The sequence below is a fragment of the Phasianus colchicus genome, chromosome 10 (assembly GCF_987193195.1).
Source record: "Phasianus colchicus chromosome 10, bPhaCol1.hap1.1, whole genome shotgun sequence".
Lineage (NCBI taxonomy): Eukaryota > Metazoa > Chordata > Aves > Galliformes > Phasianidae > Phasianus > Phasianus colchicus.
Window position 1 is genome coordinate 9,391,218 of NC_143445.1, and position 27,307 is coordinate 9,418,524.

At 43.2% G+C, this 27,307-nt stretch overlaps 1 protein-coding gene across 10 annotated transcripts in view; it reads right to left on the bottom strand.

The window, feature by feature from the left end:
* Positions 1–27,307, bottom strand: part of DOCK10 (dedicator of cytokinesis 10) — a 136,823-nt gene that overhangs the window by 104,870 nt on the left and 4,646 nt on the right. For 5 of the 10 annotated variants that reach the window (XM_090147251.1, XM_090147252.1, XM_090147254.1 and 2 more), the window contains exon 1: positions 12,671–15,153. The exons of 3 other annotated variants lie outside the window; for them this stretch is intronic. In XM_090147251.1, coding sequence (XP_090003377.1) covers positions 12,671–12,835 — 165 coding nt within the window. In that variant the 5' untranslated portion in view covers positions 12,836–15,153. Of the gene's footprint in view, positions 1–12,670; positions 15,163–27,307 lie in introns of those variants that run through there. 2 more of the 10 variants (XM_090147261.1, XM_090147258.1) reach the window with 2 other exon arrangements.

A 27,307-nucleotide genomic window follows, 5' to 3' on the forward strand; every position in this document is an offset into this window, starting at 1 on the left:
CACTTGCTGGAAAACAAAATTAACTGAAGCTTATCAAGCAGCCCTATAAGCATATGAAAATTCAGCTCTGAAAGTACGCGTCTTCAACTAACATAGAAGGCATTTCTAAAAAGGCAAGATATTTGATTTGCTGAATATTCTACTTGCAAATACTGAATTTACAATACTGCCCTCTTAAGTAATCTAATCTCCTTCTCCCACCAAGAAGGATCAAAATAAAGCATCAGTTCATGCAAAGACCAAACTCATAGCAAGTTTCAGGGAATGAATAGTTCCCTTTGGCTTAGGGTTTCTGTCCAGGAGAAATGCTGACATGCACAAACACAGTGCAAGTCAAAAGCACAGTCTTGACTTATGCTCATGTATACATAAATAATAACTGCACACCCACAGTCACTTTCATGGTAGTACTGCAGACTCAGTTTTGTCAATACTACAATTACATCACTAAAACAGGCACGCAGGAGAATCAAATCAGATGGGACAACCTCCAAGAAAGAAACACAGTAGAGCTCAGAATAAGAAAGCAAGAAAACAAATACAGAAGAGCAGGTACTAAGCAACAAGAGGTCATGCTTGAGCAGCCTCAGGCACTCGAGCATGCATCAAGGTCCATTATGGAGGGGAAAAGACTTCACCACCCCCACAGCAGCTATCTATAGGTACTCTTTGCCTCAAGTCTACAAGCACTCTGGCGTAAGTTTCAAAATAACAGAGAAATCTGTGTCAGCCTAAACTCTGTACCATCTGTAAAGCAGTCTACAGAAATACGAGCAACATTTACTGCAAATAATTAACATCCACTACAACAGCCTACAGAATTATCTGTCTTGCCCACTCGCTTTTTTGCTTGTTTTGCTAAAACCTGCTCATCCATCTTTCCAGAGCAGCCCACCTCCTCTGAATGGCTGTGGAAATCCCAGCATGTCAAGAGTTCCTGGTAGAACCACAGGAGAAAAACCACTGAAGAAAACCAAAGGGTGACACACAGCCCCTAGCAGGGAAACAGAAAATTTGGTGTCAGTGACAGTACACTACACATTCACCTCATCCGCATCTTCCAGGAGTCAAGGACAGGATGTAATCTGTATGGGTTTGTGAAGGCATGTAAAAACTGCACTTCCTAAAAGCTTCACATTGCACAGGTAAAGTAGATTACGGCAGTGGGATCAGAAATAAGTTGTTTTTTTGTGGTTTTGTTTGTTTGTTTTGTTTTTTTGTTCTTTTTTTTTTTTTTTTTTTTTTTTTTTAATGATAGACTTCTTTTTTCTTCCAAATTTATAATGGTAAAACTACACACGAAGCAACACACGAAGCAACCTTTTTGCAAGTCAGCTGGAAGAGAGTTACATTGTTTTCTGAGAAATGTAACTCCAGGTACAGTCTAATAACAAGCTGAAACATCAACCCCTGCATATGCTTTGTGAAGTTGCTGAAGCAGCTGATACTTGAGTTCTGCCTACACATCCACACAGACAGCCCTTAGCAGACAAAGGGCTGGGAATCTATCGTGGAAAAAATGACATCAGCACACAAGGTGAGCTCTCCAAGGCAGGGTGGCAACATCCCTTCATAAACATCATAAACATGAGAAGAAGCCTCTTCTATTTGTCAGAGCTCTGCTAACAAACCTTTCCAGAAAACAGAGCCTGATACCAGCAGCTGCACCTATGTCAATCCATTTCTGCCCTTCTGGGCAGACAGAGCACTGATCTCAGCATTCCTCTGTACCCTTTACTTTCACCTCATGGCCCAGATATCAATGCACTTCACACAGAACAAACTTGTGAGTTTAAGCTTCTGTATTTAGAAAAAGCCTCCAAAAACTCTGTGGCAACGTGTGCGTATTTAGTCCTTCCACTTTATGACAATGTTCCTAACCCCCAAGAAGGCATTCCTAACAGGAGAATGGCTTCAGCAGCTTTCCAAGCTGGAAAATCCCCTGGCCTAGCAGAAAGCTAGGACCAAAATCTCATCCCTACGGCCACTCCTTTCACACCTGTTCCACACTTGAGAAAGCAGTCCTTGGCAAAGCCAGGAGAGCCATGTGCCACAGTGCTGCCAATCGCCCTTGTTGCAAACCTGAGTCCCTGGAGCACAGTGAGCCACAGACTGTATGCTGCACAGCTGACAGCTCTAACCACGGGCCTCTGCTCCAGGTATCTTTGCTCAGGTTGAATAGAAACTGGGCTATTCTTACTTTACCAAACAAAATGCTTCTTTTCACATCAGCAATCAGGATGGAAGAATAAACCTTTCATTAGCAATGTCATCCTGCTGATGTGTACAAAAACAAGATATGCAATTACTTTATATTTCTTCTTTAGCTTGATGCACTGGGAAATTCCAAACAAGCATTACCCTTTTGTTTTCATCTACTTGGACTTCAATCAGCCCTTGAAAACAAAACACATAGCGATAAAGGGCCATAAAAAGCCATTAAATAATTTAATCATCTAAATTTACTATCTCCAGACATGTTGCTGCTGCCATATTTTCTGGCTTCCATTGCATGCTTTTCTGATTGTAATTCTAATATTTGCTATTTCTGTCTATGCTACATTGCAGAAATGATCATTCTTTTTTCAGTCTATTTACAAAGAAAAGCTCAACTTCAACAACATCTGGTTTACAAATAATCCACATTTTCACCCAATTTTCCAGCTGGAATAGTTGAAGCAAAAAGAGGTCAGGAAGCTCATTTAGTCAAGGTCAGAATCACCATCTGCATTGACACAAACATACAATGCATATATACATACGTACACGTACATACTGTATATAAAACAATAAAATATCCTTAGTTTCTCTTCATTGTTTTTTCTAAGTACTAAAATACTCTGCTTTCTGTATGTATGGAAGCTGTCAGTACAACTATTATTCTATTTGATATTACATAGTTGTAGCATAAATTCAGTATTATGAACTCCTGTATGCTATCCTATCTTATAGTGCTATCTTAAGCAACTAAGAAAACATTATTTCAGTATTTGGGTCCTATAGTTGAAAAGTAAATAATGGCACTTTGGAAGAGAGAAAAAAAGCAGACAAACTTCAAAGAACAGATCGCCATGATTATTTTACTTCAGAAAAAAAAAAGAAAGGAAGAAAATCCTGCAAGTCACATCTGCATTGGTTTAGTTTGGCAGTGGGAAAGAGACATCTTGCATCCTTTCAAATTCCCTCTGTCTTACCCAATTTCTTGCAACACAAAGTGAAACAGTGAATTCTAACACTGCCAACATCTGAGAAGGTATTTCTCACATTGACACAACTTTCTGTACTTCTGGAGAAATGGTTCACTTTTCAGTCTCCGTTTCTAGTTTCTAAGCTAAGAACTGCTAATCCTAACAAACTTGCAATCCTCAGTCCTACCAAAATAAGAAAATAAAAATTCTGGGAAAAAAAACAGAAGGGGCAGTGGTTGGGATCCCAGAACAAGCATTGTGGTTTGTGAAAGCCTGTATAATTAAAAGTAAATATAGCCTCAACCTCAGCAAAAAGAAATATAATCCACTAAGTTCTGTTCCCCCACTTAGCCCACCTTCACAGCAAGCAGCAGCCAATGGATGTGCAAGGTACAGATGCATGGACATGCTGCCAGCATCACCTAGCTCACAGGGGGAGGCCCATGCACAGCAGCAAACTACAACAACCCAAAACAATCCATTAAATCTACGCAGACATTAAGGATGGTAAATGTTTTGTAGAAAGGAAAGACACAGCTCAAATAGTTGTTCTGTCAAACAAATTTTTTTTGCTCTCCACTCTCTTTTTCCTTTCCAAACTTGCCTTCCACTAGTTTCAGTTGATGACACCGAATTCTTGACAGGAGGAACCACAAGTAAGGTTGACTTGTCTGACACCATTCTTGTTTTTCTCAACTTTCACCATGTCCCCTCATAGTCATTTTTCAGGTCAGTTCAGGTCCAAACCATGTCTATGCACTCATAGTCTACCTTTGCTGACCCTCCTCTCTTTGTAATTTTCCAGTTCTGGTCCATGTGTTATAAATAGTGCATGGTATTAAAGCCCTTGCATGAAGCTAATATAGAACTCCTCTAGAACAGATTAAAAAAAATAATTTATGATTTTTTGAGTGAGCAAAAAACCAGAGCTATATCATTCTTAACACAGCAAAACTGTTCTAGGCTTTCAGATCTCAGCTGCTGCAAGGCAGAGTGTCCTCCTCTTTTGCCTTCTCGGAATGGTTTTCTCTAAGAGGATGAATGTCTGCCAGTACTTCTCTTATGTTTCTCCCCACTCCCACGCCTAGCTCTTTGCATCCAACATGCAAGTCCTTAGACCTTCACTCTTGCCTAACCACCAGAGACCTCCAAGGACCACTGACAACCTCACTCTGCATCAAGTTTGTGGGACTTTTTTGTATTTTGGAAATCCTGGAAAGTCCAAATACTTCTCTCTTTCCATCAAAATATCTGGAAAATCCCGACTCCATGCACTGCTTGTGCTAGATACAAAAGATTTGGTCAGAAAAATCAGAAGCTAAGAGGTTAACTTCTGACTCCCTACAAATACACAGTACAGCCAGGCATTATAAGTGCCAGAAAAGGATGTGGATGGGAAATAAAGCAGAGTTTGCTGCAGCTCTTCCTCACTTGGTTCCTTGTTCTGCTTGAAACACTGCAGACATGGTCTGACTCTAGGAGCAAATCCTTTGTGAAAACATTTCCAAGAAATACAGTTGTCTTTTCAACGCATTTTACAAAAAGCGACATTCAGCCCCCAATTCAGATTCTTCCTGCAGGCTCATATAACTTAAAATTGCCCTTGATTTTTGTATTAAAAAGGAAAATTGACAAGCACTTTCCGCGTGCAAAAGCTTGCAGCTGCTTAAAAATATTATGTATATTCTCGGTACTGGTGCAAACTGGTAACTGGAACAAAGATTGATGTTTGGATAAAACAGGGGCCCAATTTCAGGCAATGTTTCTTCTAAGAAACGGTCCTCCTCCATAAACCCATTAAGACCAGATTTGCTACAGAAGGAGCTGTAGGTACACAATTGTGCAGTGCTTACTGATGGAAGGAGCCTCTCAAAAGGAGGAGGGGCATCTGGTTCCAGGAATTCATGATTCAGTAACTCATCTCTTTACTGTTACGGTTTCCCCTCTGAAGGATCTAATTTTAGCATAATTCACCACCTGTTGAAAACAACATTATAGCACCAAAACCACGTTGAGATGCCAAAGGAAAGTTGTCAGTGATGACGCCAAGAAGTTCAACTCCCAACACACCAGTTTCATAGCTAATCACTCACTGACCCAGCAAGGCCACACACATTTTCCATTTCACGATGCCTTTATAAAAAAAGGAACATGCAAGCAGCACACTTAATCTGTTTTACTGCATTGAGTCAGAAATGTGTCCTGCTGGATTTACACATGTTAAACTGATAAGTGAATTTGGCTGTCTCATCCTCAAGTATCAGTAGTAATAAAAAGAAAATGAGCACAGCAGTTGACAGATGAGAAGTAAGGAAAAACAAACACCAAGACATGAAGTATTCTATTCAATTGGTTCTATGCACTGCATTCAGAGTAATGCCCTAGGCATAAAGATGTCTGACAAACATTACAATGGCTATTTTTCATTGAAAACCACACACAGAGGCTATTACGTTTTAAGCTAACCACAAATTGGCAATAATTATTAACAGACTGCAACTGTAAAAGCAAGATATTGCATTCAAATTCTTCCTATTCAGACAGAACATAACATTTTGTTCTGAAGAGGCACCAAATTAACAGGAAGAAAAAGGTACAGGGCGTTTTTCATTTTGTTGTTGTTGTTTTCAAAATAATACATACTTACTTATATAGGTTCCTGAGTCTAAAATAAATAGCCTGCAAAAGAACAATGGAATTGATGTGCCAAGCTTCCTTCTGACTGAGGATATGTCCATACATGCAGTTTGCTCAGTGGAGGAGGTGCTGGGCACCATCTGAGCCAACTTACGGTGGACCAGATATGGAATAGTGACCCACAATATCAGAGCCTTGCCTCCCAGAAAACTCTCAAATAGTAAATAGTGACATGGCTTTTGATACTGAATGCCAGTCCTTCCTGTCCCATGGCATGTTTCACTCCACTCACTACTTCAGGACATAAGACTTGGTTATTCTAGTAAGCAATTCAAAACCCAGAAGACAAGGAATGGTTCCTGCATTTCCTGGGCACTCTGCTTTTCTTAGCTCTAGACACTGCGATGACACTGTGATCATTTCTGTGTTCCTGAAACAGCAGCACTGCAGCATGCAAGAATTCAGTTACCTGAGAACCTTAGCAGAGTTAATTTCTTATTTCACACACTGACAAAAGCAGCGCTGCCAGGTAGTGCTAGCTGATAGGATCAAATGTGCTGAAAGGCTGCTTAGCCTTAGAAATGAAACCCCGGGTTTTGCATTTACGGACATTTCTTTGGTTAAGGCACCTTAAAACCACCTATGTTTGTCCGTTTATTCAAGCTACTGGAGATACTGCAACCTGGAGCTCAATGGCACGTACCAATGGACTGACAGTAGTTGCCTAACAGTCAAAAAGCAGCCATGCCTTTCACTAGAAGCTTGTGTGATATGGGAAATGGAATCTAGAAGACAGAATCTCTTGAGAGTTTTTAGAAATCAGGTGACAACTCTCCTGGGATGTGATGGAAAAGAAGATCGCGAAGGCTATCTGCACGAGGCATTTATCTAGAAGTCAAAGCTGAAGACTTCTCTTGCTTTGGAAGAAAGTGCCTGGGGGAGGAGGGGGTGTGGAAGGGAGAGAGAACGAACATTGCTAGAAGGACTAACACTTACTGCAAAGCAAAATCTTGGTAACAACAAGCAGGGAGGAAAAAGGACTGTCAGTAGGAATACTTTGCTACGTCAACATATTGCAGTTACTTGCCCTCAAAAATCAAATCTTACCCAAGTTCAACAGCAGCATGCCTAACTCATTTCAGGTGGGGAGGAGCAGCATTTTCCGCTAGGTTTCTTTCTCATCTTCAAGTCATTCCCCCCCACACACACCCTTTGCCATGACAGCTTTCCCTGCTACGTGCCTGTCCCTCAGCAGGGCCACCCACCCTGCACCAGCCCTGCTCACTCAGCACAGCTGCTCCCAGGTGGATCAATATCCCCACATTTGTAGCCAAAGGCCTGGAAATAGATACTGGACAGCTATATGCATTTAGATCCAGATCAGCTGTACTCGTGAGATTGTCTATATGATTGTGCAGAAATAAAGCCAAGGCAGCTTTCAGTGCCACAGCCATCAGTGGTTAATGTCATCAGGAGACATGGAGCAAGGATGGACACTGGTACGGCTTCTGGACGCAGAAGTTTAAACTATTTTTGAATCAACTGCAGCTTATTGTACCCAGCTCATCAAAGCCTGGCCCCAGGACAGCACTGCACAGAAAACAAAAGCCCCACTGCCCCACACTGCTGCTCACCTCCAGGCCTCAGCCCCTCCAGCTGCAGATGCTCGCAGGTACCACAGTGTAAACCCCTGAGCTGTGCTGGCTGAGTGCACGAAGCACCACGGGGCTGCTGCCACGTCCTGCTGGCTTACGAACACATCGCAACTGCTGATGGCCAAAGGCTTTAGGTTGTTTTTTATTTTTTCCTTTTTCTTTTCTCTCCTCTTTATTCTCTTGGCTTTCATCAAGTCAGCTTCCTATAGGTAACCTCTCCCAGGAAGCATTCTGAGCACATATCTCAACTTCATAAAGCCACAAAGCCTTCATGAAGTACTCCCAATGAGTGCTACTGGCAGAGACTTTTCCATATACGTTTAAGTTATACCCTACCCTTCTCTTTCTGGGAGGCATTGCTTACAAATAGATTGCTTCTTTCACAAAAAGGGAAAAAAATATATCCTCTTCTGTAAAAGAATGCTTTCATCACCTACTTTATTATTTTGAATCCATGCACTTCACAAGCTGCCATAAGAACACAGTTAACACACCCATATTTAATTCCATGTATTACAATGCTAAACACATCACTGCAACATTAATAAGAAGTGAACAATATGAAATATCATTCCTCAAGTCAGAGATCTAATCAGTATTGAAGTCAAATGAAGAAGACTTGCTCAGTGGAAAAAGGCTGGTACTATGCCATCACTTTTTCAATTATGTGGATACTTTAAACGTTACTGCATTGCTCTCAAGAATGAAAACAAATCCCCATTTTGGGCTCATTCCTGTCTGTACTCAAGAAACTACATCCAGAGCTGTATCTGCTGCTCAAACTGGTAAAAGCCAGAATCAAACATTATAGCCCAGAAAGACACACACTGCTCTGAAGAAGTGAGGAAGACACAATCCCCATAGCATTGAGCCCCACTGACTGCCACTGGAGTGCACCCACTGAAAGGGAGAGTTCATGGCTACGGACTTACCAGCAGGCCTGAAGAGCACTAGACACAAGAATGAAGTCACAAAGATAAGAAGAACCATTGCAAAAACGCATTTTTGAAGTTGAACTGCTTTTTGTGCATCACTTCATGCTATTCCTCTTTTTACACTCTAATGTTATTCAAGCGCAGGTCTGTATTTGTTCCTACTGAGGGCAAAAGTCAAAGTGGAAGTTGATTTAGGGCAAATAAAGACAAATACATTTTTAAATGACAACAAAATTATTTCACGTTGAAGCTTCTGACTTGAGTTGGAAGGTAGAATTATTTTAAATATTTCTTTTGAACTTTCCAACCCTGAGTAATGTGGCTCTCCAATGATACTCCTCCTTTAAGCCATCAGAGTAAGAGAAGGCCCTTCTCCTCACAGAAGAAGTAAACCTAAGACTGACCTCTCCATTTGGGTGCACACCAGTCCGACTCCTATAAAATCAATTAGCTGTGAATGGGATCTCTAAAGGATTTATAGAGTTGCCATTTATTGGTGGCATACGGCAGTAGGTACACGGCACAACTTTCACTATTCAGTTGTCAAGAAAGAAAAGCTGTACTTTCATCTTTTCTATTGCTAGTCTGCAAGACTAACCTTCCACTCACAAAGTGACATGAGAAGGAGCTCTGACAGCAGAGAAGCTAGCCTGCATTTGTGCAACAGGAGAAGTTCTTATGCTTCCACTACTGGAACAGAGAAAATCTCTGCAGGTTGACTCTCTTCAGAAATGAAAAATTGAACACAAAGAGTAATACTGTCACCTTGCTGTTGCTGACTTCAAGCTAGCATGTCACTTCAAGTTGAAACATCTTGTTCAAAATGCAAAACATTTTACCATGTGTTTGTGTAGCTGGGTACCAAGGGAGGAGAGGAAAATTCATGCTTTGCTCTTATCTTCCGCACAAATCTCAGCTGCCAACGTTCATAATAAATAATGTGTAAAGAAAACAATAAATGACCTACTAAATAAAGCTCAACTTCTTTTCCATTCACAAGTTCCAAATGCAAAGTGTCATACTAAGTGTTAGTACTCTATTTGCAAACAGTACCACAAAGCCCTAAGCACTGTATTTTATTTCCTCAGGCACCTTCCCTTTCCCTCCTCCTTTTTTTCTCCCTCTCAGAAACAGTATATACAGTCATTTGCATTCAGTCTGCATAAGTTTTTAATATCTGAAGCCTCACTACCTTGAAGACTTCTTTTGAAAACCAGCTCTTATTGACATATTCTTAACAGTATAGAAAATAACAAGGTGGTCTGTTAAATGTAGATCAATTCAACTTATACATCTAGTTAGCAGCTGTTTGGATGCTTATTTTATGTGTCTCTGGTAGCTCCCAGGATTCTGTCCAAGATGGCACACCATAGTCAATGACAGAGGACTTACAATTATCTTTATCTTTTTAACATCTTTTCCCTGCTTCGTGGATCCAGTCAGGATTTAAAACAGTATCATCTTGCCCAAGAAGAAATACCAGTTTTCTAAACTCACAAACTGCAAAAGAAAAATGTCAGTGGACAAAGACATCATTCACCCTTTTCAATAAGGACTAGAATGCTAGAAATACCTGTTGTGATACCTGCAACTTTCAGGCAGTGCTTACTGGGTGGTTGACCAGCAACAGCTGAAATTTGTTTGGGGTCTTCTCCTTTTGTCACCCATTGTACCTCCAGTGCCATACACTCACTCCAAGTATTTTAGCTTAAACCGCTGTTCTCTGTTCCTCAGGATTGCTTTCTGCATCACGGCAACATTTGGATTTTTCTTTTGTTTTACAGGGCGTGCAAACTTATGAGAACATGCAGCAGAGCTGGGGACTTAAAAAATGCCATTCATAAACAGGACACCATTAATCATCCAAAATTGAAACTACACACTAACACACAGTAGAAGGCACACACCAGCTACTAAGTGACAAGCCATCTCATCTGAAGCCTGGAAAGGCAGAAGTGCCAGCTCCTCATATAATCAGAGCATCCCAAGTTGGAAGGGACCCACAAGGACCACCAAGTCCAACTCCTGGCTCCATGGGAACACCAGGAGCCCGCAGAGAGCTGGGTGCCTCAGGGCACCTCAGGTATTGCACTCCAGGATCTTCTGCCTTTCTGCCCTCAGACCTGCAAACTCAGTAATCTCAATTAGGATCAGCTTAGGTTCTGGCACCTGCACAATGTGAATAATGACATTTTGAACTAAACACTCTTCTGCTTGCCTACATAATTGTCTCACTGTATTTTCCAGACATAAACTTCCATGATCTACAACAGACCAAGGGGAAAAATGGTTAGGAGTATAACGCATGCTTTATTAAGATGCAGTAGCCTCCAGTCCTCTTTATCATGCTGCTCTTTCAAGTCACACATGAATTTCAGTGGAAACGGGACCACTTATTTCTACTGCAGAAGCGCTCTGAAGCCAGCAGCTCTGCCCTGACACACCGCCTCAGACAGCCCCAGCCCCCCGGGCTGCTCATCCTTCCCTTCTCCAAGCAAGCTGTGGGAGGAAAGGAGCCTACACAGACCTCCTGGGAAAGGGCAGAACTTGGGCAGGAGGAACACCAGTGCATTAGCAGTTGCTGAAGCCGCCGCCATTTCCTTGTGCCATTATTACAACAGGCAGGCGTATCTGTGACCAGAGGCAATGAGTAACAGACCCTTGAATACCCCCAGCCCCGCAGGGAGCCCCTTCTCCTCACAGTGAGGGCTGGCTGCTCAGAGCCCCTGCCAAGGACTTACATGGGAGCTCCTCAGGCTGCAGACAGCCCACATTCAGGTACTGGGGTATTGCTTTCTGCCACAACCCCAACCTGCCCTTTTCTTGGAAGGGCTGAAGCAAGTTGCATAGATGGTTCATACTCTGACATGCTGCAATTTCTTCCACACCTTTCTGAACTCACTATTCTTGAAATCACCACTGGGAGGGAGGCAACTATTTGTTTAAATGTGGTTGCGATTGCTTATTTCACTATTAAGTGGGGGAATGGTAAAGTTTGTTTTGTAGGTACTAGATTTTGAGGCAGAGGACAGCTGAACATCAGCTTCACAATGATGAAACCTGCTGCCTCCTTCCATGTGACCAGTAGCTACAACCCAGGCACTGGGCAATACCCTCAGCTGATAGTTAAGCACACTTGGATCAGATCCTAGCTGCTATAGTTGCCATGACTGCAATACACACCTCCACAGGCAGCAAGGCTCTACCCAAACCACTGCCAGACCTCATGACAGCTATTAAGCTCCCTGATGTTACCGTCACCCACTCAAGTTACTGCCCTGTGTAGTACAGTGAGGTGTCAGGGGATGTAATTTGGACTTCATTATAACATCCTTTACAGAAAAAAGAACAAATCCAAACAATTTCAGAAGCTCAAATAGTACACGATTGCTCTGGTAAGCTGACAAATACCATCTATGGTATCTTTGTAATATTGTCATCACGTGAGAGACACACAGCACAAAATCACTGCCATGTCAGACCCGAGCCACTTCAGGGCCTGGTGATGCTTGTTACACCTGCGTTCAGCAAGGAGCAGTAACTGGGGTCAATGTATTCTCCTTTCTGAAACAATGACTTGTAATGAGAACAACCTCGTCATTTACTCCTAAAAAAAGCTATAGCGTTCTTTATATTCCAGCCACAAAATAAAAATGAACCCCATTCAATCACAAGAGAAAACAACACCCCAAGACAGCAAGACTCCTTACTGAGTCAAGGGAACTCACCCAACCAGGAAGGAGTGAGCCTGCAAATACGATCTTGCTGAAAACAGTTTGCAGCAAAGAAATACGGGAGCTTATCTGCAAACAACTTGATATAAATTCCAGCCACATCCTGGGGGAAAGTAAAGTTTTCTCTGCCTATCTTCTGACTTTGTTTTTGTTATTATGATGAGCAGACTTAGTAAATGTTTTCTAAGCTGTCTGTTGTTTGGAATTTCAAGCCTGAGATAAAACACAACCACACCATGGGCTCCAACACTGCTCTTCCTACAAACATCAACAAAACGCATCCACAAATTAACCAAGCACAACCTTTACATACAGCCTATGCACAGCTCACAGCTTCAGTTTGAGATTAAAGTAACAACTCAGCTGTGCTTGTGAACAGACAGCAAACCCACAGCAGAATGATCCACAGCTGCAAACAGCCTGTCAAGCTTTCTCCAATTGCACAGTTAAAGAAAACAAATCAGATAGCATCTGTAATAATAATTCTGCAAACTCTCTCTGCTGATTAAAGTATACTGTACCATGATGATGAGAGTCCTGGGTCTGCTCATTTCCTCATCGCTGTCCAGTGGCAGGATTTCATGTGACAACTCCTCTCGCCGTCGTCGTCTACAAATATGTGGACAGTTCCTCTGTACCACAGAACGAAAGGCTTGAAGCAGAACAATGCTGGCAGCACAACCCATATCTGCATCCTGAAGCCTACAATATAACTTCTATGTTTACGCTATGTTTGAAAAACAGTGGCTCCTTGTCCCTGAAAACAGCCTACAGTGCAGCTGCAGCCAGCTTGCTCTCCAATCGCTTCCTTCAGTTCTGATCATCTGATCACAACCGAATAGCTTGGATGCAGACAGAGGAAAGATTTGATCCACTGAAACTGAAGAACACGCAGTATTATGATCCTTTCCACCCTCTCCCTCCCTCTCTGCTTCTGAATTCACACGAGAAAATGCACTCTCTCTCTTGTACAGTGAGCCTCCTCCTCCCATCCCACTTTCATGGAACTGAAAGTATTAAAATTCCGAGTTCAAACAAACCAGCTGTTTGCTGCACACACACCAACAACTGGTAGGATCCCTTTGCATACCTTTAAAAAAAGAGTCATGTGTAGCACAACAACAGCAAACATCTGGAAAGTTATTAGCTCTCATTATCAGCATGCTGTCTGTAAAATACTGGGTGTTTTAACACTGAAAATGCTAAAGCTCACTGAGGGATTTGGACGGTAATCTTTTCACTTCTTGCAGTTTTCCGAAGCACAGCAAGCTCATTTGAGTTGTAAATGTAACAAGGGGAAAAAAAAAAAATCTGGACTGGCTCATCCAGCTCATGTTAAAATAGCCGTGGCTGTATGAGAGCCAGCAGTGTTCAGCTCCAAAATGCCTTTCAATAGCATAGCTGTTGTGTGTTCCCACACATGCATTTGTTCTGCAGAGTAACAATTTTTACATCCACACAGGAGGCTTGTGTTGAGGAGGGTCTCTGCTAACAGGGTCTCACAGTGAAAAACCACCAGCAACCTTCCAGGAGTGCTAAGAGCAAAGTGTGTTTGTGCCCCATCCATGGGGATCCAGGCAGCTGCAGGCAGCCAGCAGGAGCAGCCCCTGCCCGACAAGTCGGTCAGAAAGCAGCCAGGGATGCTTAGAAACCACATGACCAACCTGGAAACAGCACAGGCTAATGGTGTGCAGTGTAAGGCAACAGCACTGGAGAGGAAGTTAACGCTAAATACATACACAGAAATGGATCTCTCCTACACGTTGTGAAAACTAAGAATTTCCTATAGGGCTTCCAGAGAAGTGGCTTTTAAGCTCATATGTATAACCTGATTATATGTGCATCCAAAAGTGTATTTGCTGTACATCGAAAGGTTTTGACTCCTAATGAAGGTTTGTCATCAATTTCCATGCAGCCTTGTAATGGTGTTGTTGTGCTCCCTGTAAGTAATGCTCCTTCTTACAACCCTGGGCAGGAACTGCACTGAAAGCACTCTGTGGAAGTATTTTCTTCTGGGTTTGATTAGAGTTTAATTGCTTAGAAACCTGGCAAAAGACATAATTGTAATTAAAGCCTTTGCCAGAAAAAAAAAAAAAAACAAATATGTTCTTTAAAAGTAATACACTCATTACCATTATTTCTTGCCTTTCTTTAGAGTTAATGGCTTTGAGTGCATTAGAACAGTTAGCAGCACAACCCACCCAGCTATCAGGCTCGCCTGCCCTCAGACCTACCCAGCTCAGCCCTCACACTCACACTGACATGCCCACCTCTACAGGCGTACCCCACAGAGCAGGCTGTGTGGCATGCTTGGTAGTTTGACTCATCTAATGTGATTATATGAGCACAGTGGCACAGCTGCACAAGTTCTGCACAAAACCAGCAGCCCTGCCTGCTGCTATTGTTCACACTGCCATCAGTTCCCTGCTACTCCAGAACTGAGCCTGACACCTCGGCCACACAGAAGATGCACTTGGCAGCAACTTGGGAGAGCTAAATTCCTGCCCTAATTCCAGCAGCATCAATATGGGCTTGGATAACTTCTGCATAATGTCTGCTGCTGGCTGTTATGGCAACTGCTCTGCTACCTTGGGGCACATCTCACGTCCGACTGTAAGATGTCTTTACTCCCCAGTGCTCAGCTGGGAGGGCTGGCAGGGATTTCTGTGACACTGGGTTTCCATAGCACAAATGACACGCACATGGGATAGCACCCTGGGGCCTGACCCAAAGCTTTGCATTATTCTCAGAGAAGAATCCCATTCATTTCAGTCTTTGGTTGAAATTCTTCTCTGACAGTGGTCTAAGTGACTTCCTTACAATTATTTGTGGATTAAGATATTATTAGATACAAGTAGGAATGACATAATCTTGGCACGGCATCTTATACCAAATTAAAACAAGGCTTAGTCCAAAACCAAGTAAACTGCACAAGCCCAAGGCAGCTAAAACTGGCTTTCCAGGCCTGATCAAAACTCATGAACTGAAAAAACAGCTACAGCACACAGAAAAACAACAACAAACAAAACTCCACCAGCTTCTGAGGAACTAAAGAAACAAAAAATCTAAATGCTTTTGAAGGAAATCTCACAGAAACATGACCTACCTTTTGAAAGGAAACTTTCCAGCCCATGAAAAATGCCTGGAGCCCACCTCCCACGTAGACTTATTTTTTAGATGTAGGGGTCTCATTAACATACATTATGTTTACACACCATTAACGGTGCTAGTTACTCTTACAGTGAAACATCAAGCGCTGTTTTGTGACAATTAGCACTTTAATCCAGAAGCTAAATTCACTGAAACCCTTTGGGAAGCAAAATCCTCATTTGTGCAAGTAATGCCTCAATTCCCCATTCTGAAAACTCTCAGAACAAGGCTAGTTCAGGAAAACCCCCATTCAAAGCCATCCACTGCCCATTCTCCCTCCACTCTTCACCACCACTCACACTGGCAATGCTCAAGCAGCAGTAACCCCCCCATGACAGCCCACAGAACAGGCTGGGAAGCAGACCACTAAAGGCATCACCATTTGAAATAGTTTGAAACACGGAGAGGCAAGATAGTTCTTTTAACCCAGATGATTTCAGTGACCCAGTCCTCAGCAGCTCCAAGGGCTGGGTCTGTGCAGCAGCAAAGCTGTGCAGTGGCAGAAGTGGGTCACGCTTGCCATGTCTCATTAAGTCTGTGATAAGAAAGCAGAGTCCAAAGGCATCTGCATTCTTGAGCTAGCAGCTATCCGTCATCCAGCCTCAGCTTCCACATGGAAGAGATGCCACAGGTACACTGACTTTGGCAGGAGTCCTGCAGCAAGGTGTAAACCCCTCACCTTCCAAACTCTGGCTTCCTTCTCTTCTGCAGTACTCCTGCTCTTCAGCTCCTACAGGAAGAGAGACTTTCTAAAGATACTATCAAATATTTCCTTAGAGTTCTATTACATATCTCTTTAGCACCCCACATTTGTTTCCTTTCCAAAAGCTTTTTAAATTTTTTTCCTCTCTTTATGTAATTTGAATTTATGTCATTTGAATGAAAGAAAAGGAGATAGCATATCAGTATGCTGGCCATCAGCTGAGAGCTTTAATCAGAAGATACCTCGTGGAGGAGATTCTTCCCGAAGGAAACACTGACTCTCTCCACAGCAAAGAGAGCCCTCTGCCTGTAGCTGATCAGCCATGAAGATGGCATGCATATTTTAGTTATTTAAGTTCTATGGAAAACAACAGCCCCTCTATGTCTACATGACGCGCATTGAGAAGTTCTGCAGAAGCCTTTGAAGCTTGAAGATCCCTGCACAGCAGTGTTAGGTGAACGCCTCTATTGTGCTGATGGCAGTCTGCTCAGGCTGGCTCCCTGAAGCCATTAAGAACTAAAGGCAGCAGAGACTCAGTTACAGAAAAACTGCAGGAAAGGCCTCATTCATAGCAGGAGCAGGCAAGCATTTCAAGCAAGTTACAACAGCAAACGTATCACTCTACCTTGATGCAGATGAAGGTCACTGAAATTTTGGTGAGCTACTGTCACCTCTCAGCACCTTACAATTTATCACCCACCTCACGCTTCCACAACAAGAGAGCTGACACATTATCTTTTAGCAAAGGGAATTTTCCTCAGACACATCAAAGGTCCTTGTCTGCAGTCAGTATTTGTTTTCTTAGAGGCTTGCAGGCATTAGCAAGGAAAATGGAGGGAAAATATGTACACAGCTCTGAAAGGCTCTCTTCATGCTTGGCTGCTTCAAAACAACCACGGAATCCTCACCAGCTCCCAAGGAATCAGCACCCAAGCCTACAAAGTATACCAAGATGCAGTCTTCACGGCAGCCTGCTCGATGAAATAAACTCATCATCAACACGTCTCCTTTCCAGTCAGGTTTTATGCCTGAACAATATGAACTGAAAGCTTTCAAGCTTTTTGCAGTGACCAGGTCTCTAAAGCAAGCATCAGATTGCAGCACACACCACACTGAGCAGAACCTCACGGCACTATTTCCAGTACTGTTTCCACTGTTTCCCTGCCCCCATCTACTGTCCCAGGCTGCAAGAGAAGGACAGGGGTGTGCGTGGATCCCTCCTCAGAAGCTCCCCTGTCCTCTCCTCCAATACCACCACATCCCAGCACTTTCCCCAGCCCAGACAGGATGCTGTGTTGTGCTGGTCTGAACCCCTGCAAGCACACTGAGGAAGAGAGCTTCAAGCACATGCACAGGGATCACACTCTCATTTCAGAGAAAGGATATGTGCTGATTGCTAAAGCCATGAATAACCTCAGTGCCTTCTCCTCCTCAACACTCTCTATCTGAGGGCTTACAGTCATTTAAAAACATCGTATTTCAAAAACAGTGTTTCAAAGTGCTGCTTCAAAACAGTTAAATGCCAGAAGCACTGCGACCTCAAACCTGGCCGAGGGGCCTTCCCAAGGCAATATAGGGTCAGAAGGACACAGAGTTCTGCATTTCTTCAGTTTTCATCCTCCAGTGACTGCTTAGCAAACTGGGGAGGAAGCATTCACCCTGCTAAACGGTCAGTGCAATTTCTGAATGATGTACAACCTCATTTCAAAACCACATTTCCTCCTGCTGAAACTATCTCTGACTGACACAAGCAGTACTAAGTGCAGCGTTCAGAGCAAGCACAGCGTCCCATAGAGCAGTATATGTCTGTGGCTACAGGAGAGGCGCACCCCATTCAGCCACCCCGCTTCTCCTGGTGTTAGCAGGTGCTGGCAGCACACCTGGCAGGGCTGCACACTTCCTGGCTGCAGAGCACTGGCTGCACAGCGCGGGACGATGGCACCCTCTAGGGAAGAGCACACGAAAGACAGATTCACCACCAGACCCTTTGCTCTCTGGCTGGATAATAAGAGCTATGCAGATGAAATAAATGACCGTGTGTGTAAAGCCTTGTCGACCACTGATGAGCAGCAGGCATTTCTCATCACAGCTGGGAGGACAGAGGCACAGTGACCACAGGAATGCTGCCTGGCACTGCACGTGCTAGTGCCTCAACACTGGTTTCTTTTCTCCTCTTTCACACTGACATCTGATGAAAAGTATAATACGGAAGCTCTGCAGTGTCTGACAGCACTACAAATAAACATGCATGGAGAGAAACTCTGGAAAGAACTTCCATCAGAAGTACCAACTAAGGCTGGGCTCACACACAGGATGTGAGTGTTGGACAAAGAAGCCACAGCAGAATGGCCAGGAGATGAGCTGCACCACACAGAAGCCATGACAAGGGGAAACCCAGGGGTGCACAACAGGAATGCTTCCCCACAAGATGGCCAAGTGCTGGCACAGACACTACCGGCCCGTGGGCTCCCCATCATCACAGACTGAGTGTTTGTCCTGCCAAGGCCCCAGAAGCCTGATTTAGCTGGATGGGCTGCGAGCTGGACTGGATCCTCTCCAGAAGTTCCTTCCAAACTGCATTATTCCAGGACTGCCAGAACGTGGCTCATTCAACCCAGCAAAACTGAGCCCAGATTTGTGCCCTGACAGCAAAGCGGAAGAGCTGCTCAAGCCAATGCCTAACACAAAGGCAGGAACAAGTGGCTGGAAACTGACCATTCAGAGCACACAATTTCACTTTGCAGAGGGCTGTTTTCAGCCTCGCATGGGAAGGAGCAAAAGCTCCCAATCAGGCTTCTTTCAGCTCAAAGTCAGCTGTACAATCCTTGCTTATTATTTCAAGGCAATTTCACTTTGAGACAGTCTCCATATACAAACAGTTCAGCCAGAAGCAAGGAACCAAAATGAACATTCTCATTCAATTTCTGAGCATAACCTTTTACAGCTAGTAAATGAGGCACACAAATGCAGATAAAGGAAGAAAGGGGAATGCAAAGTAAAATGTGTACACGCAGGGCCCAGCAAAACTGGTGTTGTCTCAGGTGCTGATGCCCCATCATCTCACAGCCCCAAACAGAGCAGCTGCAAACGTGTCATTTGTTCTGACAGCAAAGATCCCACAAGAATACAAATTATTTCCACTAGCAGTGGCATAAAATCCTTTTTATCTTGAATCCAAAAACCCAGTGGTAGTTTTCCCCCTGAAATGAAGAGATTGCAAATCATAAGACTCTGGAATTTCGGCAGGATGTAAATACTAAGGAAGTTTTATGTATTTATTTATTTAATGGTACTCAAAAAGCCCCAAGCCTGGTGGGTCCTAGCAGGGCAAACCAAGCAACCCTTCTCCCCTTTTCATCAGGCCATGTTTATCCCAACCGTGACATGTTTAGGGCTCAAGACATGGGGCAAATGATGAATTTCTTCCCAGAAATCCACACTTGCACAAACAGCAGCCTCCAGGGATGGGAGCTGTAGATACATAGTGCTCCCTACTGCCATACAACAGGAGTCATCCTTTTCCTTACAGCACGTGCCAATCAGCCCCAGGTTTTCTGCTGGTGGATCTGGAACCTCAGCTCAGGGAGGCTTGCACTCCCCTCCCACTACCCCAGCCAGAAAAAACAGCCCCAACAGAAAACATTCTGCACTTTTCAGAAGTGATCTTGCTTTGTTCTTTCATGGCACAAGAATGTGCTCACAATATCAAATGGAGTAACAGTTATTTTAGCATCTAATGAGCTGCACTGTGGTGCTCCGTACCCTGGACAGCTTTTCTGTGCAACATGTGTTTTTCATTTCACATCTCCTGACAGGGTTTCACTCCCTTTCTTTTACTTGAACTCCAGAAGAGAACAAAATCATACAAAAACCAAAGCTAATGAACCTGTGTTGCTGGTACCAATTAACACTCACATCCACAAGGCTCTTCATTCAACTACATAAAAAAATTAGCAAAACCAACCCAAATGTAAGTCGTTTGGTCTATATTTGTTAAGCTGTAACACATTCTCTAAAAACATATGTCTTCTGGTGGGTATTTCAGGCAAAAATCTTTAGAAGAGTAATATTTTGATTAGTAACATGTGTGTTTTGAAAGATTAATACTGAACTCCAAAGGAGATTAAAATATGAATAGAAATTACAAGCTAACTACACATATGTGCAAGCAGTTTTCCTTCTTACTGACTTAAAAGTCTGGTTGCAAATTATTTGCTGTTACTATTAAAGTTTTAATCATATCTGTTGTTAGTATTCTTTATTAACTCACGTTTAAAAAAAAAAATAAATCCTGTCCTCACAAATCTCTCAGAACATTACAAAAAAAGACAACAATTTAGCATAGAAGTGATGTCATTCTCTATTTTGTTATGACAGATCTCAAACCAACTACCAAGGGATCCGTAATTATTTTAGGTAGTACCTAAATGTTGACGCCTTCTGTTTAGTCTTCCAAGACTTCCCCACCCAAATAGAAAACAAAGAACAAAACCAACCCGATGCTGCTTTTCAAGAAGTCTTAATTATTTATGCTAGCAAACGTATTGATTTATTTTAGGGAAGAGATCAGTTTTCTAATTGTGCTGAACATGCAATTGTGCTTTAAAATAGATGACCAGCTTCCTGGACCAGTCACTCTTTCTGTCAGCAGCCAGGCATTCCATAGAGCCTTATGCTCTTAAGTACCTCCAGCTGGGAAAGTGCAACTGCATTTGTAAATAATTTAAATGCTACAGACTACATGCTGGAGCTTTAACCCTAACATTTTTTTGGTTATTTTTTAAGGAAATAAACACTCTTGTTGTCTATGCTGCCAAAGCTTTCACTAGAACTGGTGACATCCAAGTGAATGTATGGAAAAACAGATTTCCTTCAAACATATCCCTTTCTGCAGACTCTGGGAAACTTCAGACTCTGCTTTCACTTAAAATTGTGGCAGAAATTAAGATGCAGGGATAGCAATTGTTCATTTCTGCCAAAACGTACCCCGACATATAATTACGACTCTACTTAGATTCTAGTCAGACATTAATTATCATCTATCACTCTGTATGTAATGCGATGATGACTTGAAGGCAACACAGAGTGGCAGCCAACACAACAGCTCTCACCTTGCTGTCATTTCTGCTTTTGTCAAGCAGATGAGTAAGTTGGGAACAGTTATGTCTAAATAAAGGAACGCAGGCAGAATTGAAGACAGGCTGCCAGGCAGAAGGTCAGGGATGGTGACAGTCACTCAGTCTTGCCACGGGCATAGCAATGCTAAATGCAAAAAGATCACTCGTCATAAAAGACGAGATTCAAGTAGGATAACACTGGGGCAGGCTTTCTGCAGCATTCAGAAGCGCCAGGAAAGGGAAGCCACAGCACCTCGTGAGAAGCCCTTGGTGAGAGCTCTCCCACTCTGCACAGCGGCACCTTCTGCCTTTCAGACCTCACACAACAGCATCCGATCCGAAGGGGAAATGCAAACCTCAGATATCATCGCTAGAAGTGTGCTGCACCCTGACAGAAGGTACTGCCCTAAGCATCCTGCAGAGCCAGCGTTCACATGACAGTGAGCCATAGGAATCAGGCATGGTGAGAGGTGAAGGCTTACAACAGAGTTTCACCTCCGCCTTGCTATTGCTGCTGCCCCTGGGCTGTTGGCAGCACTTGCAGGGGCTTTCAGGAGATGAAAGTATAAATCACTTAACAAAGTAATGGAGAAAATGGATCCAGCATCCCATTCCACAAAGGAATTTAGTTGGGATGCAGGAAGAACATAATCAAACCACACAATATCACTGCACTGGGGAGCACAGAGAAACCCAACATCCACCTATGGACAGGAGTGCTGGAAGCTCTAATCTGATCCAGAAGAGCACTGGTGTGAGCCTGTATCTTATGGGTAAAGCCAAACCCGCTTTCCAAACCAACTATGCAGCTAGAAATCTGAAGGCACTCCCATGCAACCAGAAGAATTGATAGGAAATTCTATGCTTTTTCAACCAGAATCCACTTGATCTATTTAAAGCAACAGAAGATATTTAAATTCAGCTACTACTGACATTGACTTTTGTTATTGTCATCACCATCCCACTGTAATAACAGACACCAATGCCCCAGCTAGGTTAATATTTATGAGAAAATCAACAGAACATCAAACAGAACAGGAAAAAGTAAACGCTTCCTGTCAAGTTGTCTAAAAATAGTCATACTGTCAGCACTTACCCTTCATTAGTTTTCATTACAGTTATCTTACAGATTAAAAAAAAAGAAAAATACCTGCTAAGCTAAGGCCATGATAGCAGCAACTAGAAAGCATTACTCCTCACTAGTCATGGTTCACTTTGCTATTTTTGCATCCTGAAGACATGGGAAAGCATTTCAGTAAAATGTACTCTGTAGTTCTAGCAGCAGGACACGCTCAGCACACTAGTCACAGGAGAAACCAGGCGCCCATCGCCACTTTGCCACCTTCTTTTTGCAGCTAGTTAAACACAACAGTAAGCTGCCCAGTGCTTCTGTGTATTTTTCTTCAAGAAAGGAACTCATCTCCAAGAGTGAGAGGAGGACGGTGTCCAAACATTTTCAGGCAGCAACAGATACTGGTAAGCAGAAGGCTCACCCTGAGAAGCCATATCTAAAAGACAAGAGATGACCTTCTTCACCCTAAATACAGCCATTTAGTACACCTAAATACTGCAGCACTACATGAAAATGTCTGAAGTTCCACTGTTTTTCCACTTCCATTAAGCCTCCAAGCAAACAGAAGGGAAGGAGGAGGGGAAAAAAAAAAGAAGAGGGAAGGAAACACGTGAGGGGAAAGATTTGAAGTTCTTTTAATTTCTTCAGTTTTAATTCCTGTAATTCTTGTACCACACACATAAGGACTTCTTGTTTTTAAGTTTCATCCTTTTAACTACCAACAGTCTGCTGATACGTGACCATTTGTGCAGCTGCAGCTGTTTGATCAGGCAAACCCCAGTGCTGCGCTTTTCCACGAAAACCATCCTGCAGTCCCCTCTTGCACCACGGCAGCCCTGCTCCCACTGCAGGCAGCACAAGCATAGCTTATCAGAAGTGATACTGCCAGCACAAGAGAGCCCAGAGAGGGGCTGACTTCCACCAGCACGCTCCCAAGAACAGCAGGCCCTGCGTGCCCACACACAGCCCACTTCCCATTCCTGCAGCCACAGCAGCGAGAGCCACCGCATCCAAAAACGGCCCAGAGGTTGTGTCACCCAGCTTTTCCAACTCCAGCTGCAACAGTCCTTTGCCACCTCCCATCTCCAATTACACAGACTTCCCAAACATTACAGAAACCCACATTTTTCAATCTGGATCCCTGGCCAGATTCTTTAGCATCTGGAGTTGGGGTCTTTTGAAATACACACTGGGAAATAGTGGTGGGAAAAAGAAACCCCACAAGCACCAGAGCTCCAGGAACATGTACAGCAGGCCTGTTCTAGCACACTGCAGTATCCATTGGCACAGATATCTCTGCTCATACTCCCAAAATCTTTACATGACACGTTACTCCATGGAAACAGAAGGCAGCCATGGCAGCTACCTATTTACTTAAATGATTTAAGTATTTTTGAAATAGGCTTGATACAGATGTGTTGAGACATTGCACCGTGTGCCACTGCATATGTAATCATCTGTATATACTGCATGTGCACTGAACAGGGAGCCACTGATACAGAAACACGTTAAGTGAGCAGACATGGCAGAGGTATTCTTGGAAGAGGAGTCACTACCTATTATTTGAATCATCTTTTATCTAAGCAACAGCCATTCAAATAGCAATTATCTACACAAAAGCATTTGTTTAATGTAAAGCCCTATACTAAAGCTAGGAGGGAGGCATGTTTCCAAACCCAAAGACTTTACGTTGACAGTATGGAGGTGAGGGAGTATTGCTGACACTAACAGAGCTGCGCAGAGAGGAGAGAAACAGGGAGGCAGCTGTGCTGGATCCTGCAAGCAGAGCTCCTGGAAGCAGCAGATTTTGAGACGGCGCGGGTGGTGAGCACACATAGATGCCCACCATACAAAGACACACTGTGCCCTGCACACATGTAGGCTCAGAGACAAGTGGGAGAAAGGCACAAAGAGCAGTGAGCACCGAGGGCTGGAAAGAGTGAGGGCAGAGAAGCAGGGAGTGGGAAGATGCAAGAATGGGGAAATCAAGAGAGAGGCAGTGACTGCACGCAATACAGTAGGCCAGGGTAGTGTTCCTACAGAAAAACCAACCCATTTTTTTTCCTGTTCTAAAGTGAACAGGCTTGAAACATGAGATTGGAGCTTGTAAAACGCAATAAATAATTTTCAAAGCCTACAGAAACACCTGAACAGTCAGGCACAGATTTGAAATAAGTAGCAGGACATTTCTGAGAGATACACCTGTAGAAATGTTACCACCTACCTAGACTGCAACTTTTTGTATATATTAGGGAATTCCTAGCATTACTGTTAAATCACAGTTTGTTATTTGACTAGGAAAGAGGATAAACTAAATTTCTGCTCATGTATTTTTTTTATTTTCAGTTCAGTGAATTCTCCTAACTAACCTCAAATACAGTTCCCATTAACTCTGAGAGAGCTATAAGGATAAATCCACGCAGCAACTCCGCTTATGACTTAATATCAAGCATTGATCCTAGCACAAGCCATCTGATGACACAGCATCAGCAGAACAGAACCACCACACAGTGACACAGCTCAAACAGAAAAACAGATGTTACTCGTGTATAATATTATAATGCTATAACATGATGGGAAGTACAGCAATAACAGCAAGGTGGCTAAATCCTTTGGCTGCAGCAAATAAGAACAAGCCCAAACACTGCAGTAATGGACACAGAAACAAAGGAAGAAAATTTGCTTATCTCTGGAATGCCTCAGGTAGGCAGGGATCTCCAGCAAGATCCCCTTGTCTCCACTGCCAGCCCTTCAACGAGGTCTGGGAAGGGATGGATCCTGACTCTACCCCTGCTGGTCACTCAGGTACATTGCATACACCTGAGCTCCCCTGGGTTGGCCCTGCCTGCCCACCAGGTGCTCAATCACTGCTTCAAGCCGTGACTTTGCATTTCCGCTACACTCATGTAAAAGGCAACCAATGCCTAAGATGAGCTGTGAGCTTTGAAACTGGTTGATGCATTTTAGTAACTTATTTTCAAATAACAACTGTTTTGATATTTCACTTTGCTTTGTTATTGCAATTGCTAGTGGAAGTACACGTGAATGGAAGAAAAAAAGTGTGCCTATATACTGACAATGGAGGCACGATAGCTCAGCACACCTTAGTACGCACTGCAAGTATGCGAATACAAAAGATACAGACCACATCATATTCTGGAATAAATATCAAAGTCCGCTCATTACCAGCTTTAATACTTACTCATAACTGCCTTTCTCCCTGCACGTGGAATCATTGTGCTGGGGGTGGGACCCAAGACTGTTTTCCCAAGGTCTCTGACTGTCAGCATGGCTCTGCTCTGTGGCACCTTCCTGTATTTGCTCAGCACGGCTTAGAATTTTGAAGGCAAGAAACAGCTCCTTCCTAAGGATGGCCAAACTGTGTTCCCTAAACCCCTTTTAAGACCTGAGACTACTCTGAGGCTCTTGTAAATAAGAACAGATAAAAAAAGATACAAGTGCACAAAGAGAAACAAAGGTCTATACAAATGTACAGATATTGTTACAAACACCATGTGTTATGTATGGCCTGTGAAACAAGATGGAGGCATTCCTAACAAAAGTCACCTAGGTCAATACATGCCGTGGCACTCTCACAGCAGTGTGGAAAGCCCAGGACAGACCCAAGGGACAAGCTGTTAGATCCATCAGCACACTCCAGGCAGAGTCCAGCCTATCCCTTTCACTCTGAAAGACTCAAATTGGGAATACTTCCTCCTATGCCTGCTCAGAGTGCACAGAGGAGTGCTGCATTTGCTTCCAAAGGGCAGAGAAGTGGAAGACTGTCCCCCTGCCTTCCCTTAACCTCTTCCTACTCTCCACACTGTGCCTAGGCACAAGTAGTGCAGGATTTGTGCCCAGCACATACAGGACAGCAACCCACTAACCCAGATTAGGGGATAGCCTACATTCTAGCAAATAAAAAACACAGAAGTAAAGCTCATGGAGGAACTTGCATCGAAGCATCAACATTTCACACACAGCGAAAGGGCTTTGGGTATCACTTAGATAAAATAAACAAGGAAATGTCCCACCTCTGCCACTGTGCTTGCCACTCGGTGAGCCTTTAACTCAGATCTATGCCTATAGATCACAAGCATTCATCAGTCAGGGGACAGACATCAGCTTACTCACAGCAATAAAAGCAGGTTCATCCAGCAGAAAATACATATGGGTACACAATGCATTTAAATGTCAATTAAAAAAAAAAAAAAAAAAAAAACAACCAAAAAAACAATAAACAAACAAATTAACCAGAACTGAAAATAATTTATTTCTTCCTGTGCTAAACATATCTAGTCATTCCAGTTTCAGAGAGAGACATTTCTGTACTATCCTTGTTCGTAAATAGTAACACAAAAGAAAATGCTTTTTCTCTCCTCTGGTGTACACAGCCCCACTGCACCCATTAAACTTCATTATATCTACATCATTTAATTTAGGTCAACATGTCAAAGTAACCAAGAATCATGTTTGCTTTAAGTCGGCTGAAGTTACTCTCAAAACTGAAGAGCAAGCAAGCTGATTTCAGAGGCAGCAATGGATCTCCTTGTTCTTCCTCCACACAACACAAGCGCAGAAGCGGAGAGCTATGCTTGGAATTAAGAAAGTTGGTGTCTCGTTGACAGCTCGCTAAGTTTCTGTACTACACATAAACCAACTGCTCAACAGCCCCAGTGGGAAGGAAATAGAGTAAAGCACTCATTAACAGTGAATGAATGGCAATTCAACATGCAGTAGCGTTGTTCTTTTTCCTTCCTAGTTTCTGAGCCCTTCTGCAGAGAGGTGACTCTTGCCAACTTGTATCATCAGCAGAGAAATAAATAAACAAAGGTGCCAGAGGTAACAAGCAGTCTACTAAACTGCACTTCTGCCATGTGTTAAGGTTGTCATTATGTATCAGTGGCAGAGGGGGAAAAATAACCTTGTGTTATGAGCCCAATCTAAAATAGAAAAGAGAGTGGAGGGGTAGAAACAAACAGCCCAAAGCTCCGTAGGAGGCAGGCTCTGGAAGGCCTCACCCGCACGCATTGCCATTCAGCACTCCTACTGCAGCGCTGCTCTCTGCTCCCAGAGGAACACACTCACAAAGGGAGGCAGCTCTTGGCTTCCTACT